The following is a 16,654-nucleotide window of genomic DNA, read 5'->3' on the forward strand; positions in this document are numbered from 1 at the left end:
CAGTTTGAGGCTTTGTCACAATCCAGCAGCTTTCATATCCACTATTTCCTAGTCCCAATCCCACAATTTACAGATTAGTTCAACTCAGTTTCACATTTTGTCTTTGTGTTTTAATGGCTTGTCTCTCATGTTTCCCTCTTTCTGTTTTCAATTTATTTTTCAGGGGATTAGAAGGTGAGGAATTACAGAAAACTGTAAATCAAGGATCACATCAAGATCAGACAGAGCTTTGATTCATCAGGATCTGAACATCATCGGCCTTTGAACATGGAAGGAAAAAGCACCGTTCACAGAGAGGAGAAACCGTACACGTGTTCTGAGTGTGGACAAGGCTTCAATCGATCATCTGGCCTGTCGAGACACAAGCGCAGTCACACCAGGGAGAGACCGTATAAATGTGGAGACTGTGGGAAAGGATTCAATTATCCAGTTGACCTGAAAAATCACCAACGCACTCACACTGGAGAGAGACCTTTTACCTGCTCTGTGTGTGGGAAGGGATTCACTCAGACAGCTGGCCTGTTGATTCACCAGTGCATTCACAGCAGGGAGAGGCAGTTCACCTGCTCCGAATGTGGAAAAGGATTTACTCAGTCATCGGCCCTGCTGATACAGCGACCAATTCACACAGGGGAGAGGCCTTTCACCTGCTCCGTGTGTGGGAAAGGATTCACAGATTTCTCTGCCCTGCAGAGACACCAGCGAGTTCACACCGACAGGAGAGAGAGAGTTTAAATGCACTGAGTGTGGAAAGAGTTTTAAAACTCCACGCACACTGCGGGAGCACCAGTACATTCACACCGGTTCCACACCGTTCAGCTGCTTCCACTGCCAGAGGGGTTCAGGACATCATTTCACCTTGTGGCACATGAGCGCATTCCCGCTGGAGAGAGACCATTCACCTGCTCTGAATGTGGGAAGGGATTTAACCGATCATCCAACATGCAGAAACACCAACGAGTTCACAGTGAAGAGAGACCGTTTAAATGTCCAGACTGCGGGAAGGGCTATAAAAGTTCTGAGGAACTGCGTCACCATCAACGTATTCACTCTGACGAGAGACCATTCATGTGTTCTCACTGCGGGACTGGCTTCAGGCGATCAGGCGACCTCACTGTACACCAGCGAATTCACACTGGGGAGAGGCCGTTCACCTGCCCTGTGTGCGGGAAGAGATTCACTTGTTTATCTTCTCTCACTTCACACCAACTTGTTCACACAAATGAGAGACCGTTCAGATGTTCTGACTGTGAGAAGAGCTTTAAAAGCAGAAAACTTCTGCTTGCACACCAGCGAAATCACTCTGAGGAGAGATCGTTCACTTGCACTGAGTGTGGAAAAGGATTCACCCGGTCATCCACTCTGCTGAGTCACCAACAAGTTCACAGTGAGGAGAAGCTGTTCACTTGTTCAAACTGTGGAAAGAGATTCACCCAGTCATACAACCTGGTGAGACACCAGCGAATTCACCAGTGATCACAGGGGTGTGATTCTGCTGTTATTGCTGCTGTTAATTGCATCCCAGACTGAATTATGTTTATACTGATAGTTGGAGTTTTTCTGATGTAAATCAACCCTGTTGGACTCGTAGAATGCCCCACAGCACCTCTCATTCATGTGTCAATAAATCTTCACGCCTGCAGACCTTGTTTTAAATTTAAATCACTCAGAAACTGTATTGAACTAAAGATGAATAATAAACAGATCACAGTCCAATCCACCCCTGTGTGAATGTGCTGATGTATCAGCAGGCCGATGACTAAAGTCTGTTTTGTAACTTCAGGATAAGGATTTGAAAGCTCTCAATGTTGGTCCTCTCATCTGTAGGCTGGAGCTATTTGATAGGCAGGATGTTAATAGCTGTAAACTTGTCAGATGTCGAAAGAATTACTATTGGAGTAAACTCACCCATTTATAACCTCAGACTCTGGTCCCTATTGTAATGAACAAGTAACACAGTGGAATAGCGGGATAAATATGTGGGGCTACGGGGATAGGGCCTGGGTAAGATGCTCTGTTGGAGAGTCGGTGCAGACTCGATGGGCCCTATACCCTTGTGCATTTGCCCTGCTAACCCCCCTAACCTACACATCTTTGGACGCTAACGGATAATTTAACATGGCCAATCCACCTGACCTGCACATCTTTGGAATGTAGGAGGAAACGGAAGCACCCAGAGGAAACTCAGACACAGGGAGAACGTACACAGAAACCCACTGCTGTCAGGCAGCAGTGCTAACCACTGTTCCACCGTGCAGCCCTTCATCTGCTGCTGAATCCCACATCCACACATTACTGCCAGACTGGACAATTTCAACACATTCCTGACTGGTCTCCCGCATTCTGTAATTTTGAGATAATCCAAAATGTCCCCATGTCTTGCAGACGCTTCCTCCATCTTCACAACCCCCTCTTCTAATTCTGGACCTCTGTGCAACCCCTTTGCAATTCCTGCAGCATTGCTGGCCGTGCGGACTAATGTATGGTTCAATCCCCATTCCAGCTGAGGTCGGTGTCGGAGCTGTCTCCTCACCCTGCCCAAGAGTGGATGGTAACGGCAGCCTGCTACTGACACAAACTGCCAGGAAAACAGCTCTGGATGACACATCAGCAGACATTTGGGGTTCCAAATGCTGGAAAAATGTTAACCTGTGTGAAATTGAGGTGTATTCCAGACTAATTTAAATATAGGATCAGTGTCATTGCTTATTTCATCACTGCTATAAACAGCGGAATTCTCACTTTGTAAACCTCAGCTTGAAGGAATAAAGTGAATAAATTGGGATATTAACTTTTACCATTATCCATCTGAAGCCAAAGGACTCCCTTTTCCCCGCCCTGATGTGACACTGGATCTTCTTAGGTTTGAAGAAGAAACTTAACCTCAGAGCACTGGGCGGTACAGTGGCACAGTGGTTAGCACTGCTGCCTCACAGCACCAGGGATTTGGATTTGATTCCCAGCTTGGGTCATAGAACATAGAACAGTACAGCACAGAACAGGCCCTTCGGCCCACGATGTTGTGCCGACTTTCATCTGAAACCAAGATCAAGCTATCCCACTCCCTACCATCCTGGTGTGCTCCATGTGCCTATCCAATAACCGTTTAAATGTTCCTAAAGAGTCTGACTCCACTATCACTGCAGGCAGTCCATTCCACACCCCAACCACTCTCTGCGTGAAGAACCTACCTCTGATATCCTTCCTATATCTCCCACCATGAACCCTATAGTTATGCCCCCTTGTAATAGCTCCATCCACCCGAGGAAATAGTCTTTGAACGTTCACTCGATCTATCCCCTTCATCATTTTATAAACCTCTATTAAGTCTCCCCTCAATCTCCTCCGCTCCAGAGAGAACAGCCCCAGCTCCCTCAACCTTTCCTCATAAGACCGACACTCCAAACCAGGCAGCATCCTGGTAAATCTCCTCTGCACTCTCTCCAGCGCTTCCACATCCTTCTTATAGTAAGGTGACCAGAACTGCACGCAATATTCCAAATGCGGTCTCACCAAGGTCCTGTACAGTTGCAGCATAACCCCACGGCTCTTAAACTCCAACCCCCTGTTAATAAAAGCTAACACACTAAAGGCCTTCTTCACAGCTCTATCCACTTGAGTGGCAACCTTTAGAGATCTGTGGATATGGACCCCAAGATCTCTCTGTTCCTCCACAGTCTTCAGAACCCTACCTTTGACCCTGTAATCCACATTTAAATTTGTCCGACCAAAATGAATCACCTCACATTTATCAGGGTTAAACTCCATTTGCCATTTTTCAGCCCAGCTTTGCATCCTATCTATGTCTCTTTGCAGCCTACAACACCCCTCCACCTCATCCACTACTCCACCAATCTTGGTGTCATCAGCAAATTTACTGATCCACCCTTCAGCCCCCTCCTCTAAGTCATTAATAAAAATCACAAAGAGCAGAGGACCAAGCACCGATCCCTGCGGCACTCCGCTAGCAACCTGCCTCCAGTCCGAAAATTTTCCATCCACCACCACCCTCTGTCTTCGATCAGATAGCCAGTTACCTATCCAATCAGCCAACTTTCCCTCTATCCCACACCTCCTTACTTTCATCATAAGCCGACCATGGGGGACCTTATCAAACGTGTGGAGTTTGCACATTTTCCCCGTGTCTGTGGATTTCCTCCGGGTGCTCCGGTTTCCTCCCACAGTCCAAAAGATGTGCTGGTTAGGTACATTGGCCAAGCTGAATTCTCCCTCAGTGTACCCGAACAGGTGCTGGAGTGTGGCGACTAGGGGAATTTCACAGTAACTTCATTACATTGTGAATGTAAACCTTCTTGTGACTCATAAATAAACTTTACTGTTGGCCTCAGTACCCGAGACCTGGCAGGATGGCAAGAATGGCCTGGGGCTCCAGTGAGGTGTACTGGAGGCACCGGAGTGGGCAAGTGGTGACATTGGGAGGAGCAGCAGCCGGGAGGCCTACAGCGACCTCTGGTGGACAGGAGGGGATGATGTGGAGATGCCAGCGTTGGACTGGGGTGAACACGGTAAGAAGTCTCACAGGTTAAAGTCCAACAGGTTTATTTGGTAGCAAATACCATAATTATGGTATTATATGGTATTTGCTACCAAATAAACCTGTTGGACTTTAACCTGGTGTTGTGAAACTTCTTACAGGAGGGGAAACAGCAGCAGTGCAGTCTGCGCAAAAGCTTCCCCAGTTCAGCTGATCAGAGAGACTGGGAACCTCTTCAAATGTAAACTTCAGCTTCTCACATTCACCCCCATTCATCCCTCTCTCCCTCCATCCATCTCACTCTCCCTCCCTTCTCCATCCCTCCCTCTCACCATCCATCCCTTTCTCCCTCCTCCCATCCCTGTAAGTTTCAGGGCAATCCTCCATATTTTAAAAGGACTCAGGAGAAACCTGACAGTTTAAAAGTGATGTGGAGGTGCCGGCGTTGGACTGGGGTGAACACAGTAAGAAGTCTCACAACACCAGGTTAAAGTCCAACAGGTTTATTTGGTAGCAAATACCATAAGCTTTCGGAGCGCTGCTCCTTCGTCAGATGGAGTGGAAATGTGCTCTCAAACAGTGCACAGAGACACAAAATCAAGTTACAGAATACTAATTAGAATGCGAATCCCTACAACCAGCCAGGTCTGAAAGGTACAGACAATGTGGGTGGAGGGAGCATTAAACACAGGTTAAAGAGATGTGTATTGTCTCCAGACAGAACAGCTAGTGAGATTCTGCAAGTCCAGGGGGCAAGCTGTGGGGGTTACTGATAATGTGACATAAATCCAACATCCCGGTTTAGGCCGTCCTCATGTGTGCGGAACTTGGCTATCAGTTTCTGCTCAGCGACTCTGCGTTGTCGTGTGTCGTGAAGGCCGACTTGGAGAACGCTTACCTGAAGATCCAAGGCTGAATGCCCGTGACTGCTGAAGTGCTCCCCCACAGGAAGAGAACAGTCTTGCCTGATGATTGTCGAGCGGTGTTCATTCATCCGTTGTCGCAGCAGTTTAAAAGTGGCCAACTCTGGCTGCTGGCTGATAAAAACCCCCAGAAGGCTCGGCAGGACAAACATAACCTGTCGGTGGGCTGTGCGAAGAGAAAAAAAGGTGTGAGCCCCCTGAATATGCAAGTGGCCAAAAAGGCAGACACACCAGTGATCGAATCATCAGAAGGACAAAGGACAGTAAGCAGACCAGCAGGGAGTCCATGGCCACAGAAATCGGCCCATCCACAGAAGACATTGAAATAACGACCCACGGGGGGGTCAAGGCAGTTCCAGCCTTTTGTGTGTGGACTTGACTAAATTAAACTGAAACTGCCGGTGATTGAAAGCCCCATTGTCCTTGAAAATCACCTATTGGGACAGGGAAGGTGTTTTTGTTAAATTGAGCTCAGAGTCAAACAAGCAGAACCGAGCTCTCTTCCAGAATCGCAAGCAGGGACACAGACAAGCAGGACCAAGCTCTCTTCCAGAATCGCAAGCAGGGACACAGACAAGCAGAACCAAGCTCTCTTCCAGAATCGCAAGCAGTGACACAGACAAGCAGGACCAAGCTCTCTTCCAGAATCGCAAGCAGTGACACAGACAAGCAGGACCAAGCTCTCTTCCAGAATCGCAAGCAGTGACACAGACAAGCAGGACCAAGCTCTCTTCCAGAATCGCAAGCAGGGACACAGACAAGCAGGACCAAGCTCTCTTCCAGAATCGCAAGCAGTGACACAGACAAGCAGGACCAAGCTCTCTTCCAGAATCGCAAGCAGGGACACAGACAAGCAGAACCAAGCTCTCTTCCAGAATCGCAAGCAGGGACACAGACAAGCAGGACCAAGCTCTCTTCCAGAATCGCAAGCAGTGACACAGACAAGCAGGACCAAGCTCTCTTCCAGAATCGCAAGCAGGGACACAGACAAGCAGAACCAAGCTCTCTTCCAGAATCACAAGCAGGGACACAGACAAGCAGGACCAAGCTCTCTTCCAGAATCGCAAGCAGTGACACAGACAAGCAGGACCGAGCTCTCTTCCAGAATCGCAAGCAGGGACACAGACAAGCAGGACCAAGCTCTCTTCCAGAATCGCAAGCAGGGACACAGACAAGCAGAACCAAGCTCTCTTCCAGAATCGCAAGCAGTGACACAGACAAGCAGGACCAAGCTCTCTTCCAGAATCACAAGCTGAGAAGCAGACCAGCAGGACCAAGCTCTCTTCAGTTTCGACCCTGCACTAAGACATTTGAGCCGACCACAAAGGAACCCCTTTTAGAATTGTGAGTATCCCAGCCAACCTTGCGAAGCTCCTGAGGATAGGATAGAGGTTGAGGCAAGGGGAGGGGTGGTGTATTGTAATTTTAAAGTTCAGTAATACATTGTACCCATTAGCATTTCTCCCATAGTGTAGCATAAAGTATAAGTTTTATTCATGTGTGGTGGGGTATTGAAGAGGTTGATTTTATTGTTAAATAAATAACTGTAAGTTTTGAAACTCATTTGGAGTCCGTCTTGCCTCTTGTTCTCTCATCAGCGCACTCTGACGAGGTCACAGTTTCAATATCCCTTACCATAAATCCGGAGTCTAGAACCGAGGGTGATCTGAGCGATTTGAACCCACTCACTCAAGGGAGACTGCTGGTCAGGAGATAAAGAACAGAGTCTCTCTGTTCTCTCTCTTGGAGACCTACACGAGTGGAGTGGGTGCAGGGTGGCCGTTGTCCCACTGACAATGGAGAGAATCACGCAGGCCTTGGTGGTGGTTTTGGGATGGCTGTGTGATATAAGTATCAGGTTACTGGTCAGGTATAAACGGTGAGCCTGGTTCAGCGCTCTCTCCTGTGGAGTTGCCCCAGTGCAGCATTCCCCGGCCTTTGAAATTTCAAGGCCTGTAAGAGAGAGACACTCACAGCTATCGGCAGACCCTCAAACATCGGCCTGTAAGTGGAGTAACAAGGAAGACCCCGCTACATCCCTCCCTCCAATAAGAACCATTCACTGAGCACAGCAGTTTCACCCTCATTCCCACAGTCTGTATTCCAGCCTTTATCACATCCACTCTGCTCCCAGATATTTTACACCATTAGATATTACAATTCAAACTTTATAATCTCTACAATTTACTATTTGTTCAAGGAGATGAGGGCGGCATGGTGGCACAGTGGTTAGCACGACTGCCTCACAGCACCAGGGACCTGAGTTCAATTCCTGGCTTGGGTCATTGTCTGTGCAGAGTCTGCATATTCTCCCTGTGTCTGCGTGGGTTTCCTCCGCGTGCTCCGGTTTCCTCCCACAGTCCAAAGATGTGCTGCTTAGGCTGACTGGCCATGCAAAATTGACCCTAGTGTCAGGAGGATTAACAGGTTAAATATGTGGAGTTACGGGGATAGGGCCTGGGTGGGATTGTGGTTGGTGCAGACTCGATGGGCTGAATGGCCTCCTTCTGCACTGTAAGATTCTACGATTCTATGAGTTCACAAAATTAAAGTTAAAAGTTAAATTTATTTATTAGTCACAAGTAAGGCTTTCATTAACACTGCAATGAAGTTACTGTGAAATTCCCCTCGTCGCCACACTCCAGCACCTGTTTGGGTCAATGCACCTAAACAGCGCATCTTTCAGATGGTGGGAGGAAACCGGAGCACCTGGAGGGAACCCACACAGACACGGGGAGAACGTGCAGACTCCGCACTGACAGTGACCCAAGCTGGGAATTGAACCTGGGTCCCTGGCACTGTGAGGCAGCAGTGCAGACAGACAGTCAAGAAATCATCAATTCCACTCCCACCCGGAGCGATGGGGATATATTTAGAGTAACAGTTTTAACAACACCAGGTTAAATTCCAACAGGTTTATTTGATAGCAAATACCATTAGCTTTTGGAGCGCTGCTCCTTCGTCAGATGGAGTGGAAATCTGCTCTCAAACAGGGCACAGAGACACAAAATCAAGTTACAGAATACTGATTAGAATGCAAATCTCTACAGCCAACCAGTTCTTAAAGATACAGACAATGTGAGTGGAGGGAGCATTAAGCACAGGTTAAAGAGATGTGTATTGTCTCCAGACAGGACAGCCAGCAAGTCCAGGAGGCAAGCTGTGGGGGTTACTGATAGTGTGACATAAAGCCAACATCCCGGCTTAGGCCGTCCTCATGTGTGCGAAACTTGGCTATCAGTTTCTGCTCAGCGACTCTGCGCTGTCGTGTGTCGTGAAGGCCGCCTTGGAGAATGCTTACCCAAAGATCAGAGGCTGAATGCCCATGATGCACTTCAGCGGTCACGGGCATTTGTCAGGAGAGAAAAATGCTGACGTTTCGAGTCCAGATGACCCTTTGTCAAAGACTGACCTCTGAAGAATTGAGAGAGGGAGGTGGAGAAGAACAAAATGAAAGATCTGCAAACTGATAAAATGTTTCACGGCCCAAGACCAAAACGAGTGGTAATGGGACAAGTAAAGACACAAAAGATGTTCTGGATAAGGTGTGAATAGCCGGTGAGCGATAGTCTGAATGTAAAGTAAACAAGAGGGAAATGAGGTGAAAAAAGCAGCAACGAAACACAGATCACAATGGGGGCAGAGATTGTGGTGTAAAATTGTTGAGCTCAGTTTTGTTCTGAAGGCTGTAAAGTGTCTCTTTCAGTTGCGAGAAATAATATTATATTTCCCAGTTCCGATAACAGGTCACATTCAGTCTGTTTCTCTCTCCACAGAGGCTGCCTGACTTGTTGAGTATTTCCAGCCTAAAGAGAAAACGCTGGAAAATCTCAGCAGGTCTGGCAGCATCTGTAAGGAGACAAAAAGAGCTGACATTTCGAGTCCAAGTGACCCTTTTGACAAAAGCAGCAATTTGCTGTGAACTGGGCCGGGTTGGGGGTTTGAGTGACAATCCTGGGGCGATATCAGGACAGGAACTGCCACAGATTCCCCCTTTTCCCTGGGACATTTCACTGGAGCTGCGTTGGTGAGTGTTTGTAATCTCTGTCTCACTGTCTCGGTAATGGGGGCAATTTCCAGCGTTTTCCGTTTGATGTCAACCAGAGAATGTGTAAGAATTGTCACACCCGAAACAGATGTCTCTTCCTCGGGACACCCCAGCTCGGGTCTCGTTGGGGGGGCGGGGGAGGAGGGGGGGGGGCGCGGAGCGGTGGGTAACGTTCACAATTTTGTGTTTATGTCTGGTGCGAATAATACTTTGGATTAAACGGAGAAGTTTTTTAAACTGAGGAGAGTAACTGCATTTGGGCGCTGACTTTAAACAACATTAACAAGCCAGGGCTGCTGGAGAAACATTTTGGGATTTGTGAGCAGTCAGTTCCGGCTGGTTTGAAGTGAAATCCTGTCGGTGCTGCGGCAAATCTGAACTCAAACCAGACAAACTGGAACCGCTGCGTTAGAGATTCCGGGTGTTGGGATGTGGAGGCTGGGGGAGGGGGAGATGGCGGGAAAACTCTGAGCCTGAGTTTCGAGCGGGATGTGAGCGGGATAAAGGGAAGAAATGACAGAGTTAATGTGGGAGTCAGGGACAATAGCAGAAGGTGGGAAGCTCTGGAAAGGAGCAATCAGGGTAAAGGCCATCAAAGAATACTTGTTTAAATGAAGATAAAAGCAAAACACTGCGGATGCTGGAATCTGAAACAGAAAATGCTGGAAATCTCAGCAGGTCTGACAGCATCTGTGGAGAGAGAATGGAGTTAATGCTTCCAGTCTGGATGATCACAGATGCGATCAGACCTGCTGAGGTTTTCCAGCACTTTCTGTTTTTGATTAACCGAAGGTTCAGCAGGGAAAGAAGCACCGAACTGAACACACTGAACCCAGGGGGAGGGGGTGACCCAGGATAAGGGACAGGCGCAGCTCAGTGAGGCTCTGCAATGTCCATCAACACACCCGCATTGAGAGCTGAGAGCGCCAAGGGGGAGGGGAAGGAGAAACTATTTGGGGCACAGCAGGAGGTCACCCCTCCCCCCACTCTGTGGTTCCACATCCCTCCCACACCTGGACAGGGTTGGCTCAAGGTGCAAGAAGCTGCAAGCTGAGAGGCTGAGCTGTGAACTGGGCCGGGTTGGGGGTTTGAGTGACAGCCCTGGGGCTATTTCAGGACAGGAACCGCCACAGGTTCCCCCTTTTTCCTGGGACGTTTCACTGGAGCTGTGTTGGTGAGTGTTTGTAATCTCTGTCTCACTGTCTCGGTAATGGGGGTGGGTTGTAGATTGCTGTGAGTGTTAGACTAAATAACCTCTCCTCATGCTGCCAGTTCCAGTCTGCAGACTCCATTTCTCAGTCCAGTCTGCTGCTCTGTCTCTCTGTACTTTGCTGCAGTGCTCCACATTCTGAGCAACATCCAGCCCATTGTTATCACCCGAAATTTGCGGCAAACTACCCTCACTGTGGCACAGTGGTTAGCACTGCTGCCTCACTGAGTCTGGGTTCGATTCCAGCGGTGGGTGACTGTCTCTGTGGAGTTTGCACAGTAAGAAGTCTCAGAACACCAGGTTAAAGTCCAATAAGTTTATCTGGAATCAAAGCAAATTACTGCGGATACTGGAAGTTGAAACTACTTTCTGTGGAACATCGTTTCCTCACTTGTTCCTGTGCAGCAGTAAATCCTCATCCTGAACACTTTCCCTCCTCCCTGTCCTGCAACCAACTCCCACATTGACCAATCATCTCATATTTCACTGGATTGTCCCATGACTCCAGTGTGCCAGGCTGCATGGCGTATGGGCGCTGTTTCACCCATAAGATGGATCAGTGCAGCACCCTCTTCCTACTGTTCTGGCTGCCAACCAGCCCGTGCCCACCCACACAGTTCCAACAGCACCGCACACAATACTGCTCACCTGCTCCGACAGACTCATGAAGGATGTCCTTTCATTTTCTCTGAGAGAGTTGGTCAGCCTGGCAAACCCAGTGTGAAATATCTTCACAAATATTTTCTCCTACCCTCTATTCTGGCTGGGTTCAGTTCTTTTTTACAGATTGAAAATAAAATCAATCAATTATTTTCTCTGGTCACTGCAGGGAGCTGCAGCTTTTTACTGGGGGTGTTGGGGCCTCCAGCGGGTGTTTGTGAATCCTCCCCGCCCACCTCCCAGGGTTTCCTTCCTTCCCAGAGATCAGAGTCCTCATTGATTTGAGGACAAAGTGTAACCTCTTATTTATTGTCCCCCTCCCCCATCCTCTGATGTGAATCATCCTCCAGTGGCTGAGCCAGGATGGGGCCGTTAACCTGGTCCTGTTCCCGGGAGGGAGGGAGGGAGAAGCCCCGCAGCTGCAAACCAGGGAGCTGACAATGATTCTGAAGGGTTTCCGGATCCACAAAGTGTTTCCAAATCCTCCCAGCCACCGCCTAACGCTGACTCCGCTTCTCCGGGACAAACAAGCGCCAAGGACAGCAATGACACTGCGCATGCTCCACATCACAATGCCCGGGGACTGATTGACGGCAGCTCCGGGCCAATAGGAAGAGGGGGCGGGGCTGGAGGACCGAGCGGGAGCGGCTGGTCCTCCAAACAATCGGAGTGAATGAGAGGCGGGGCCGGGCTGCGACTGAAGCATGCGCAGTGCGGGTAATGGCAACGGACGGACGGTTTTAGTTTGGAAGCGAGATCAATACGAGGGAGAGGGCGGCGTGCGGGGAATGATAAATGTGGCGGGTGGGTGGAGAGACTTTGTAAACATGTTGTTCAAACCCAAACCCCGGAAATGAACTTCCCGGTCCCCCCCTTTGTACCAAATGGAGCGGCAGCTTGTAGTGTTAGACCCGGGCTGACTGCCGCCATTGAGGCTGCATGTGGGAGGCCGGCAGGGATTGTGATCGGAGAGGGAAGCCCTGACGTCACAATGGAATGGGTGAGAGTGTGATGTCACAATGGAATGGGTGAGGGTGTGAGGTCACAATGGAATGGGTGAGAGTGTGACGTCACAATGGAATGGATGAGGGTTCCAGATGAGCTGAGACTGGGCTGGAGTCAGGCGATGGCACTGACATGTGGCCCGGTGGCACAGTGGTTAGTGCAGCTGCCTAACAGCGCCAGGGACCCGGGTTCAATTCCAGCCTCAGGTCGCTGTCTGTGCAGAGTTTCTACATTCTCCCCGTGTCTGTGGGTTTCCTCCGGGTGTTCCGGTTTCCTTCCACAGTCCAAAGATGTGCCGGTTAGACGGATTGGCCACGATAAGTTGCCACTTGGTATCAGGGGGATTAACAGGTAAATATGTGGATAGGGCCTGGATGGGATTGTTGTTGGTGCAGGCTCGATGGGCTGAATGGGCTCCTTCTACACTGTATTTTATTATTCATTATTATTAATTACTATTAATGTTTCTATGAATGAAGGTGGTCTTGATGATGATGTCGACACGTGGCTGGAAGCTCATCTTGGGATGAACTATTTCACCCTGGTTGTGAACAGCCTGGTTCAGCCTCAGACAGTTGCCAGGAGGAGAGATAAAGTTGTTGGTGAGGGAGTGGAGTTTGTAGTGGGGACTGAACACAATGGGTTCAGTCTTCCCAGTATTTATATGAAATAAATTTCTGTTCTTTCAGTACTGGATGTCAGACAAGTCAGGATGGTGTGTGGGTTGGAGAGGAACTTGGAGCTGATGGTGTTCACAGGGTTTGGAAATTCTGTCAAAGTTCCTGTTGAGTTGTAGATGTATAAAATCTCTCTCTTCACCTCTGGCCTCTCCTACTTCTCTCTGTTTCCACTCAGAGTGTGGAGATGCCGGCGTTGGACTGGGGTAAGCACAGTAAGAAGTCTCACAACACCAGGTTAAAATCCAACAGGTTTATTTGGTAGCATAAGCCACAGGCTTTCAGAGCGCTGCTCCTTCGTCAGGTGAGTGGGAGTTCTGTTCACAAACAGGGCACAGAGACACAAACTCAATTTACAGAATAATGGTTGGAATGCGAGCCTTTACAGGTATTCAAGTCTTAAAGGTACAGACAATGTGAGTGGAGAGAGGGTTAAGCACAGGTTAAAGAGATGTGTATTGTCTCCAGCCAGGACAGTTAGTGAGATTTTGCAAGCCCAGGCAAGTCGTGGGGATTACAGGTAGTGTGACGTGAACCCAAGGTCCCGCTTGAGGCCGTCCTCATGTGTGATTGACAGATCCATGCTCACTGCTTCCTGCCCTGGACACAGAGAGCTGAAAATCTCCATGCAGGCGGCCAGACAGATATATGTCGACATTACTGGAGTAACAATGTGTGGAATATACAGACTGGATTCACTCCATTTCCTTCAGTTGCTGCAAGTCCCCAGTTTCCCCCAGAATGAGAAAAGAAATGGAAAGGGGGAAACATTGATTTCCTCCCAGATGTTGCTCTCTTTTTAGGTCAAACCAAATAAACAAACTCAGATGAAGTCGGGACAAAAGAGGAGGGAGTTTCACTCTGAAGCTCATTGGACAATTTCCGCATTGTGACATCACAATGGAGTCCTGCCTGAATCAGCCAATAGGAATCACTCTGCTCCGCGGTGACGTCTCTGGGTTCCAGTGCGCAGGCCCGGCTCGCGGACCCGGGAGCCCTGCCCCCACCCATTGTTCCCCTCCCCCTACACCACATCGAGCCAAGGTTTCCAGGCAACCGGCTGGCGGCTCCGGCCAGAGCGAGAAGCCGCTTGCTGATCTCCCCCTCCCCCCGGCCTGGGACTGCGCATGTGCAGGGGAGAACCCACCCTCTGATCTTCATGCTGAGGTGTTGACCAATGGGAAGAGTTGGAGGACCGAAAGGACTCTGGTCTTCCAGCCAATCAGAGCGCGGGCTTTGTGTGAATGAAGATTGATCTTCAGACAGACTCAAACTTCCTCCTGTCGCCAATATCTATGAGTAAAACACTTTCTCTTCAGCCCCCTTTCCATTTCTTTTCTCATTCTGGGGGACATTGGGGACTTGCAGCAACTGAAGGGAAAGGAAGTGAATCCAGGGAGGGTGCAGACTCTGGAAAGGTTGGCCCAGGTTTCTCTCTCTCTTAAACCAGAAAATGATCCATTTCTGCCCACTGTTTGCTGTTAGCTAATCTTCTATCCACGCCAATATGTCATCCCCGCAGCATGAATTTTTATTTGCTGCAATAACCTTTGATGTGGCATCTCATCAAATGTCTTCTGGAAATCTAAGTACAGCGCATCCACCGGTTTCCCTTTATCCAATTCCCGATGGGGAATTTTAGAAAATTGAACAACACATCAACTATCTCACTCTGTTAAGACCCGAGAATGAAGCCCAGCAGGACCCGAGGACTCATCAGGCCACAGCTCCAACAGTTTGCTGAGGACCACTTCCCTGGGAATTGTGCTTTTTCAGAGTTCATCCCACACTTCTGTTTTCTGATTTCCAGCTGTTTCTGAGTTTTAACTGTATCCTCTATTGTGAACACCGAGGCAAAATACTTGTTCAATTCACCTCCCAGCTCCTTATTTTTCATTATCAATTCCTGGACTCACTTTCTATTAGACAGTTAAGAAAAGAGGTCGAGCAAGTGACTGAAGTGTCAGTCAGGGAGCACTATTGGGAGCACCAATAGTTTCAAAATAGTTCTGGAAAAAGATAGGACAGATCCACAGGTCAAGGCCCTAAACTGGAGCAGGGCCACTTTTGTGGGCATTAGGCAGGATCGAGGAGATGTCGATTAGGTGAGTTTGTTTGAAGGGAAAGGAATGACTGGCAAATGGGAGGTTTTAAAAGTGTGATATCAAGAGTCCAGGGGCAGTATATTCCTGTTAAGATGAAGGGCGGCACGGTAGCACAGTGGTTAGCACTGCTGCTTCACAGCTCCAGGGTCCCGGGTTCGATTCCCGACTCGGGTCACTGTCTGTGTGGAGTTTGCACATTCTCCTCGTGTCTGCGTGGGTTTCCTCCGGGTGCTCCAGTTTCCTCCCACAGTCCAAAGATGTGCGGGTTAGGTTGATTGGCCAGATTAAAAATTGCCCCTTAGAGTCCTGGGATGTGTAGGTTAGAGGGATTAGCGGGTAAAATATGTGGGGGTAGGGCCTGGGTGGGATTGTGGTCGGTGCAGACTCGATGGGCCGAATGGCCTCCTTCTGCACTGTAGGGTTTCTATGATTTCTATGAAAGAATGGTAAATTTAGGGATCTCTGGCAGACAAGGGACATTGAGGCTCTGGTCAGGTAAAAGAAGGAAGCATACATTGGGTTTAGGCAATCGGGGACAAGTGAATCACTCTAACTATAAAAAGTGTAAGAAAATACTGAAGAGGGAAATCAGGAGGACAAAAAGAGGGTATGATATGGATCTGGCAGGTAAGATTAAAGAAAATTCCAAGAGATTCTATCGCTATATTAAGAGTAAAAGGGTGGCGAGAGAGAGAATAGATCCCCTTAAAAATCAGTGTGGCCATCTGTGTGTGGAGCCACAGGAGATGGGTGAGATTTTTAATGAATACTTCTCCTCTGTGTTTACTGCGGAGAGCACCATGGGTGCGAAAGAAATAAGGGGAACAAGTGGTGATGTCTTGGGCACACGCATGTTACTTGGGAGGAGGTATCTGCAGCCTTATAAAAGCAAATTACTGCGGATGCTGGAATCTGAAACCAAGAGAGAAAATGCTGGAAAATCTCAGCAGGTCTGGCAGCATCTGTAAGGAGAGAAAAGAGCTGATGTTTCTTGTCTAAATGACCCTTTATCAAAACTCTGAAACATCAGTTCTTTTCTATCCATACAGATGCTGCCAGATCTGCTGAGAATGGGGAGAGAGTGTGTGTGATGGAGATTTACAGCTTTTGGGGAATGAGAGAGGAAAGAATGTTCCATAGAAATTGTCTGTTCTGAATTTCTATCCTGTACTGACACTGATGACTTTTGGAAACTCATTTTACAGGATATTGAAAGAGGAATCACAGGCCGAAATCTCAAACGTCACGTCTAGACGTGACAGAGTCGTATCCCTTGGGACCTCAATATCATCGGACTTTGAATCCAGAAGGAGAAATGATTGTCCAGTCTGTCGATTTGAAAAGATTTGAAATGTCAGTGTGAGTGAAAAAGCATCAACACTCTGCCACACTCGAGTGAGGGTGTTCCAATGCACTGACTAAAGAGCTTTAATCAGTTACACAGACTGAATAAATATCACACCATTCACAGCGGGTAGAGACTGTAATCTTGTTCTGCATGTGGACGAAATTCAACTAATTGTCCACCCAA

General features: G+C 48.5%; 1 protein-coding gene across 1 annotated transcript in view; it reads left to right on the top strand.

The window, feature by feature from the left end:
* The first annotated feature begins 720 nt into the window (after positions 1–720).
* LOC144487274 (uncharacterized) overlaps positions 721–16,654 on the top strand; it is a 41,377-nt gene continuing 25,443 nt past the window's right edge. Inside the window, exon 1 of the mRNA XM_078205360.1 lies at positions 721–1,472. Within this exon, the coding sequence (XP_078061486.1) occupies positions 943–1,472 (530 nt within the window). The 5' untranslated portion in view covers positions 721–942. The remainder of the gene's footprint in view (positions 1,473–16,654) is intronic.

This window comes from Mustelus asterias, unplaced genomic scaffold, assembly GCF_964213995.1.
Source record: "Mustelus asterias unplaced genomic scaffold, sMusAst1.hap1.1 HAP1_SCAFFOLD_696, whole genome shotgun sequence".
Classification (NCBI taxonomy): Eukaryota; Metazoa; Chordata; class Chondrichthyes; order Carcharhiniformes; family Triakidae; genus Mustelus; species Mustelus asterias.